Source organism: Dipodomys ordii, unplaced genomic scaffold (genome assembly GCF_000151885.1).
Source record: "Dipodomys ordii isolate 6190 unplaced genomic scaffold, Dord_2.0 Scaffold125, whole genome shotgun sequence".
Classification (NCBI taxonomy): domain Eukaryota; kingdom Metazoa; phylum Chordata; class Mammalia; order Rodentia; family Heteromyidae; genus Dipodomys; species Dipodomys ordii.
Window position 1 is genome coordinate 125,772 of NW_012267341.1, and position 8,340 is coordinate 134,111.

Genomic DNA, 8,340 nt, shown 5'->3' on the forward strand with positions numbered 1-8,340 from the left:
TCTGTTCTTGGCATCAGAATACCCGAATTTGAGCCCAGATTTGCACGTGATTTATCTTAGAGTAGATTGCTAATACTTCTCTTTTAGCTACAGTATTAGGATCTCTAAATTTTCATTTGAATACCTGGAAAAAATTATACTACCTAACTGTTGTGGCAATTTCAAGGGAACAATAACATTCTCTTACTTTTTCCCTTTCATTTCCCTGGCAATAGGAATGCTGAAATTATGACTGAAACTCCTCAAGCCATCTTGAGTGGTGAGGTGAGCATGGGAATAGATGCTATTATGGATACAGAAATGCAGTAGCAAGCTCTCACTCTGAACTGTTCATGTGAAGACTTCTACTTTGTTTCAGATTCTTTTCCTTGTAGCTAAACCTTCATCTAAAACTATGTATTTTACATCAAGGATGATTAGCTAACATCTTATTGAGCTTGTAGGGTTGCTATAAGATCTGAATTAAGTACCATTTGTGAAAAGACTCTGAAATGTGCATAAGGCATTATGCATATTTTAATATACATAATATATTAAATTATAAATAAATATAAGGTGTGCCAATTAAGTCTAATCACAAACCCAAATGTGCACTTCAGACATTTCCATGCAGTTGGGACGGGGGGGGGGGAAGGAATGGGGGAGGAATGGTACTTTCTTTGTGTGTGTGACAATACCATACAGAGGGGTTACAATTACATGGGCAAGGTAATGAGTACATTTCTTATCAAGCATTGTTGCCTCCTCCTTTGTTTCCCCTTCCCATCCCTTCCCATCCCCCCTTTCCCCCTTCTTCCCCCCCTCCGCACCTCCCTTCTCCCTTCTCCCCCTCCCCCACCAAAGTTGTAAAGTTCGTTTTTCGACATATCGTCTTGTACATCTCATTGTTGCAATGGGTCCACCTGTATCCCTATTTAAATGATTTGTTTTTTCCCTTCCCCTCCACAAATTATACCAACATCAAATACAGTGAAAGCAGGGATTATACCATGGGGGAGGGACATACAAAGCAACAAAAAAATATTTTATAAATATGTTAGACACAATAGCAAGAAAGAAAAAACATCTGAGTCATTTTCTTGGGGTTCATTTTGCCTAACATCCACTTATCTGACCGTTTTTGCTTGGCTCAGACATATACTAGTTACTGCAAATAAGGGAAACCATGGGTCCTATGTTTCTTTTGGCCTGGCTTACTTCACTTAATATAATTTTAGGAATGGTACTTTTTTATCACAAGTTAATACACTAACACCACCTCTGCATCTCAAGATAAATTCATGAAAAATTCTTTGTTGGCTCCTTGTATCTGACTCAGTCCCTTCCCAAGTGGCAATGTGGGTGGCACTCAGATGTCTGGTTCATTCAGCATCTACTGAGGTCCTGCTGCATGTCCTCGCCATGCAAGGCCACGTAGAAAGGACACCGACACAGAAAGGTGAGGCTGAAAATCGGATGTGACCCTGATCAGCCTGGAGAGCACATGTGAAAGCAAGTCCTGGTGCAATTCTTCATGTACTACCATCCCTCGATTGACAGAGTAAAGCCAGAAATGAAGAGCCAGGAAAGGTAGGTGATTTGATTGAAAACTCACCACCACCCGAAAAAGAAAAATCCTTGATATCCACTATTTACAAGACAGGAAAATTCCCACACATACAAAATGCTTCCTTCCCTAAATACATTACAGACCTCAGCAAAACATAAAACTCTACAACACACCACCCCAGGAACCCTGTGCCTAGTCCATGTCCAGCAACATGTCATTCCATTCCTTTTGGCCAACACTGACTTTCCCAGAATCCTTTGCATCCACAGGCAGACGTAAGACCTCATTCAGGACCATAAGAATAAAAACAAAGATATTGTGAAGAGGAATTTTTGAAAATATCTCTCAAAGGAAAAATTGGGCCTCTCCCATACCCCTCGTGGGGAGATGTGGTGCCTAGACTTGTTGCCATACCTCCATGAGGAGGACAGCAGGGGAGACAAGGAGGCAGCAACCCACTGGGCTACCAATCCAGAATCAGGTCCGAATCACCTACCTTCAAACTTCCCCGTAAGGAAGCCAAAAAAAAAAATGATATGGTGGCTTACACCAAAAATGTTTTGTGCCAATGATTAAATTACTACATATTAAGTTATTAAGTTACTATTAAATTACTAAGTAGGGGCTGGGAAGGTGGCTCAGTGGTAGAGCGCTTGCCTTGCATGCCTGAGGCCCTGGGTTCGATTCCTCAGTACCACATAAGTGGAAAAAAAAAGTTCATGCTAAGTACTTTGTGCCTGGCAGACTACACAGTTCTGACATGACTAGTTAACTCCACCACCATAACACAGAAGCCAACAGAGGTAACATATAAAATATGGACTTGGGGACGTGGCGCTGTGGCTCAAGCAGTAGAGCGCTCGCCTTGAGCTGAAGAGCGTAGGGACAGCACCCAAGCCCAGAGTTCAAGTCTTACGACCACCAAAAAAAAAAAATAGAGAGAGAGAGACTTGGCTGTCAGACAATAAAACTTCATGTGTCAGAGAATAGTTTTCTCTTTCTGATTTTTCTCCCCACTGCTTAAAAATGTATAAGCCAGCAGGGCACTGGTGACTCATGCCTGTAATTCTAGCTACTCAGGAGACTGAGATCTGAAGATCCCAGTTCAAAGCCAGCCTGGGCAGGAAAGTCCATGAGACTCTTATCTCCATTTAACCACCAGAAAACCAGACGTGGTACTGTGGCTCAAAGTGGTAGAGTGCTAGCCTTGAGCAAAAAGAACTCAAGGACAGTTAACCAAAGAAACAACTTCTCACAGTCATTGGGGTTCATTCTAGAAATTGTACATTTGCATCCCAGTGGATTTTATTTTATGATATCCTTGAGCTTTGTCTGTCTTTTTCTTTCAATATAGCACGGCCCAGCAAGTATGAGGGCCTACTTGCTTGTTTCTGGGCTATTCCTAACTCGACTTAGCAGACCCATTGGTAAGATGACAATAACTGAGCAAAAGTATGAAGGTGAATATAGATACGTTAATTCCCAGCTCATCACTAACAGTGAGGAAATTGCCTTTTACAATGGGAATAAAAGAGAAAAGAAGAAAATCCATGCAGTCTTTTGAAAACTGGAGCATCTACATAATTTCACTTTCTTTCGATTTTCTGGGCTTCATTGACAGCATAATTGCCAAATACATTGCCACTGTGGTCAGTTTCCTAGTTGTCAGTCATCCTTTCCTAGATTTATCTCATCCTCAACATCTTAAAAGTACACATTCAGAGCTTCTGGAGGATTACTACCAAAGTGGAAGAATGCTTTTGCAAATGTCTCAAGCTCTGGGTCGAACAGTATTGGCTGGACCTGAAATGACTAGATTGGCTGGTTTTACTGCTCGGATTACAGAATTAATGCAGGTACTGATGGATTTAAATCATGACAAATATGAACACACAACGGTCTCACGGCAGGAGAAGCGTTCTGAAGGAGCACAGCTCAGTCCCTTGATACCTGGTGCTGGAGAAATCATCAACCTAGATAACATTATAAAGTTTGATCATGTTCTTTTAGCAACACCAAAAGGTGACATCTTGATCCAAGATCTTAACTTTGAAGTTCGGCCTGGGGCCAGTGTTCTCATTTGTGGTCCCAATGGCTGTGGAAAGAGCTCACTCTTCAGTGTTCTTGATGAATTATGGACTCTCTTTGGAGGACGTCTTACTAAACCTGAGACAGGAAAGTTATTTTATGTCCCTCAGAGACCTTACATGACCCCTGGAACTCTGCGAGACCAAGTGATATATCCAGATGGAAGGGAAGATCAGAAGACGTAGGGGTACTTGGACAATGTGCAGTTGGGTCACATCCTGGAGTGGGAGAGCGGCTGGGACAGCGTCCAGGACTGGATGGACATACTCAGTAGGGGAGAGAAACAGAGAATGGCCATGACAAGGTTGTTTTATAATAAGCCGCCGTTTGCCATTTTGGACGAGTACACCAGTGCAGTGAGGGTGTATGTAGAAGACTACAACTACAGCCACTGTGAAGGTGGGCATTTCCCTGTTCATGGTGCTTCTCTCTGGAAGCACCATGAGTTCTACTTGCATATGGACGGCAGGGGCAATTAGGAATTCAAAAAGATCACAGAAGATACAGTCAAGTTTGATTCTTAGAGAAATCAGAGAACTGTACTTTTGTCAAGGAAATGAAAATCATTACAGAATACACATAGAAATAGTACCTTGTAAAATAAAGTTAAGCTTGTTTTTTGAAAAAGCAAACCAACCAATTAACTAGCTATAGAACAATTGAGAACAGGTTGTTAAAACATGTAATATTATATTAGGATATTGCTAATTGTGTATATGTTGGTTTAATTATTAATATGTACTAAGAATGTCTTTATTATTTTTTTATTGTGAAAATACTGTACAGAGGGGTTACAATTACATAGGCAAGATAATGAGTACATTTCTTATCAAGAATTGTAGCCTCCTCCTTCCCATCCCTTCCCATCCTCCCCTTACCTCTCCACCCAATCCTCCTCCCCCCCCCCCACCAAAGTTGTAAAGTTCGTTTTTCCACATAACAAGTTGTACAATCTCATTGCTACAATGGATCCACCTGTATCCCTATTTAAACCATTTGGTTTTTTCTCTTCTCCTCCACAAATTATACCAACCTCAAATACAGTGAAAGCAGGGGTTATACTGTGGGGGAGGGACATACAAAGCAACAAAGAAATCATCTTATAAATGTGTTAGAAAAAATCACATGAAAGAAAAAAAACATTTGAATACATATCTTAGGGTTCATTTCCCTAACATCAACTTATCTGACCTTTTCTGCTGACTCAAACATATACTAGTTATTGCAAATAAGGGAAACCATGGGACCTAATTTTTCCAAGTCTTTCCATTTGAAGGATGCCCAATACAAACATGAAGAAATGCTCAACCCCCCTAGCCATAAAAAAATGCAAATCAAAACAACATTCAGATACCACTTCACTCCAGTTAGAATAGATATAATCAAGAACTCTAATAACAACAGATGCTGGAGGGGATGTGGACAGAAGGGAACCTTACTGCATTGTTGGTGGGAGTGTAAACTTGTTCAACCACTTTGGAATGTAGTATGGAGGTTCCTCAAAAGACTCCACATAGAGCTCCCCTATGACCCAGCAATCCCACTTGGGCATTTACCCAAATGATCACAAACAAGGCCACACTAAAGCTACCAGCACAACTATGTTTATTGCAGCATTATTTACCATAGCTAAGATATGGAACCAACCCAGATGCCCCTCAATAGATGAATGGATCAAGAAAATGTGGTCCTTATTCTTGTGGTTAAAAACCTGCCTGAATTAAATTAGGCTTCAATCAATGGGGGAAAAAAGAACTCAAGGACAGGACCCAGGCCTTGAGTTCAAGCCTTATAACTGAACAAAAAAAACAAAAGGGAAAAGCCATTCTTAGCTCATAGGTTACACCAAGATAGGCAATGAACTGGATTTGGTTGAAGTCATTGTTCAACAGGTTAAATCACACTTATAACCCAATGTCTTCTTAACCAAAACTGACCACCTTAACCCACAGCCCAGATACTCATTGTCTTAGAAAGCAAAGTGATATCAGTGTGGGGATTAAGATGGTAATGATTCATTAATGCAGTAAACTTCCTGTGATTCCCCTTCCAGAGGCATTTATAATCTAACAGTGTTCTTCTTACTCATGAAATTAAACTCCTTCCATGGAGTTTCCAGCACCAAAATCAGCCTAAGGTAAGGAAGGCACAAGATAAAATAAAGAAGACTTCCTGGTGCTTCCCCAAGAGGGAGCTGGTAATGAGTGCAAGATAAAACAGGAGCTTCCATCTCCAGACCTTACCAGGTAGCACAGCTAGCCCCAGAGGTGACAAGAATAAAGCTGAGGCCACGGAGCTGATGGATGTCAGGGGAGAATTCCACTCCAGGTCATCCATCCCTACATTCTACACACTTGCACTTGGAGACTGTTAGAGAAGAAGTGGAAAGTAGCCCAACGTGAATATGTTCCAAAATACTGTTAATTGTGACCGAGTTTGAAATGATGCCATGGAATTTATTGGGCTCCAACATGATGTCATATGCCCATACTCCAAGCATTTAGAGGTTTTGGTAGGATGCCCTTGAGTTTAAGGTCAGGCTGTACTACATAAGGAGCTTAAGACAAGACTGGGTTGCATAATGAACACATTCTCTCTCTTTCTCTCTCCCTCTTCCTCTCCCCCTTCCTCTCTCTCTGTCTCTCTTTCTCTTCCCCCATTCTCTATCTCTGTCCCTGTCCCTCATACAACAAAAGCATGCCTAGATGACATCTGCCATTTAGATAAATAAATAAAATTGCCATCTGTAGTCACCCTGTATATGCTACTTTCTGTCTTGTGTTTTCATTTCTATTCCATCCTTGAAGTTACTTTCTTCCCCCACAACTTCCTCATGGCATTTTTCACCTCGGCATTTCTGAGTGTGTAGATGATGGGGTTCAGCATGGGGGTGATGACGGTGTAGAACACGGCCACCAGTTTGTCCTCAGTGTAGGTGGAGGCAGGCCTCAAGTAGAGGAAGATGGCAGGTCCAAAGAACAAGAGGACCACAGTGATGTGCGAGGCACAGGTGGAGAGGGCCTTGCGCCTCCCCTCCGCAGACTGGTTCCTCAGATGGACCAGGATGACAATATAGGAGGCCACCAAAAAGAGGAAGGAGAATACAGAGAACAATCCACTGTTGACAAACATAATGATTCCTACCACAAAAGTGTCAGTGCAGGCAAGCTGGAATAACGGATGCAGGTCACAGAAGTAGTGGTCGATTATATTGGGACCACAGAAGGGCAAGGGGAGGGTGATAAAAATCTGAATTATAGAGTGAAAAAAGCCCCCCAGCCAAGAACCTGCCACCAGACGGTGACACACGGGCCGGCTCATGATGGTTGTATAGTAAAGGGGCTTGCAGATGGCCACATAGCGGTCATAAGCCATCACGGTCAGCAAGAGGATTTCAGTGACTCCAAGGAAATGGAAAAAGAATATCTGTGTGAGACAGCCCTTCAGGGAGATGGTTTTAATCTTCACAAGTAGGTCGGTGATGAATTTGGGGACGACAGTAGAGGAGTAACAGATCTCTACCAGGGACAGGTAGCTGAGGAAGAAGTACATGGGGGAGCCCAGACTCTTACTGACACTGACTGTCACAAGGATGAGACCATTGCCCACCACTGTGGCCAGGTACACACAAAGAAAGAACATGAAACACACTTTCTGTACTTCTGGATCCTGGAAAAGGCCAGTGATGATCAACTGGGTCACGTTATTTGGAGTGGCCATGGGTTCAGTTCAGGGATGCTGGATGCCAGTTCTAAGAGGCCTGCAAGGAACCAAGGAGCATGATACCAATCCACATTATTCACACCATCTAGAGAGGATAAAACAATTTATCATATGCTTACTACTTATCCACTTGGCCAAATACAATCCATAAATATTAAATATTCACAATCTAACACTTTAATAAACTCTTATTATTAGAAAGTGAAGACTTAAAAGTAGAAATTGAGCCAGACACTGGTGGCTCACACCTGTAATCCCAGCTACTCAGGAAGTTGAGGATTGTGGTTCAAAGCAAGCCCAGGTAGAAAAGGCCAGAAGTGGTGATATGGCTCAAGTAGTAGAGCACTAGCCTTGAGCAAAAGAAGCTCAGGTACAGTGACCACGCCCTGAGTTCAAGCCTAAGAACCAGCATACACACACACACACACACACACACACAAATTAGTAGAAACTGAAGGCTTATAGAAGTGGTTATTTGTCCAAATCATATCCCTGATATAAGACATACTACTACTTCCCTTTATATATATTTTTTCCCAAATTTGCTTATAATTGACAAATAATGATGTATCTTGATCTGTGCACACTATAGGAAGATTTAATTAAGGTAACCTAGTATATCTATCACTTTCAAGAGCATATTGTATTTGGGGAGGAGGACACTAAAAATTGTACACTTTAAGCAACTCTAACATGTATTTTGTAGTTGGATGCTGATGGCTCCTGCCTGTAATCCTAGCTTCTCAGGAGGCTAAGGTCTGAGGATCATGGTTCAAAGCTCACCCAGGCAGGAAAGTCCATAAGATTCTATCTCCAATAAACTTCCAGAAAACCAGAAGTGTGTTGTGGTTCAAGTGGTAGAGTACTAGCCTTGAGCTGAAGGGTGGAGGGACAGCACCCAGAGTTCAAGCTCCAGGAGCAACAACAACAACAAAAAATGTGTATATATATATATATATATATATATATATATATATATA

General features: G+C 41.8%; 1 protein-coding gene and 1 pseudogene across 1 annotated transcript; one reads left to right on the forward strand and one right to left on the reverse strand.

Moving 5' to 3' along the window:
• The first annotated feature begins 228 nt into the window (after window positions 1-228).
• Window positions 229-4,220, forward strand: LOC105996011 (annotated as a pseudogene).
• A 2,207-nt stretch (window positions 4,221-6,427) lies between these two features.
• On the reverse strand, window positions 6,428-7,357 carry LOC105996043 (olfactory receptor 4B1-like). Its single transcript, XM_013029984.1, has one exon. The coding sequence runs from the start codon at window positions 7,355-7,357 to the stop codon at window positions 6,428-6,430; it is 930 nt and encodes a 309-aa protein (XP_012885438.1).
• Between the last annotated feature and the right edge of the window lie 983 nt (window positions 7,358-8,340).

Bases quoted from the DNA above. Each gene is read 5' to 3' on its own strand.
- LOC105996043 (XM_013029984.1), bottom strand. From the start codon at position 7,357: ATGGCCACTCCAAATAACGTGACCCAGTTGATCATCACTGGCCTTTTC.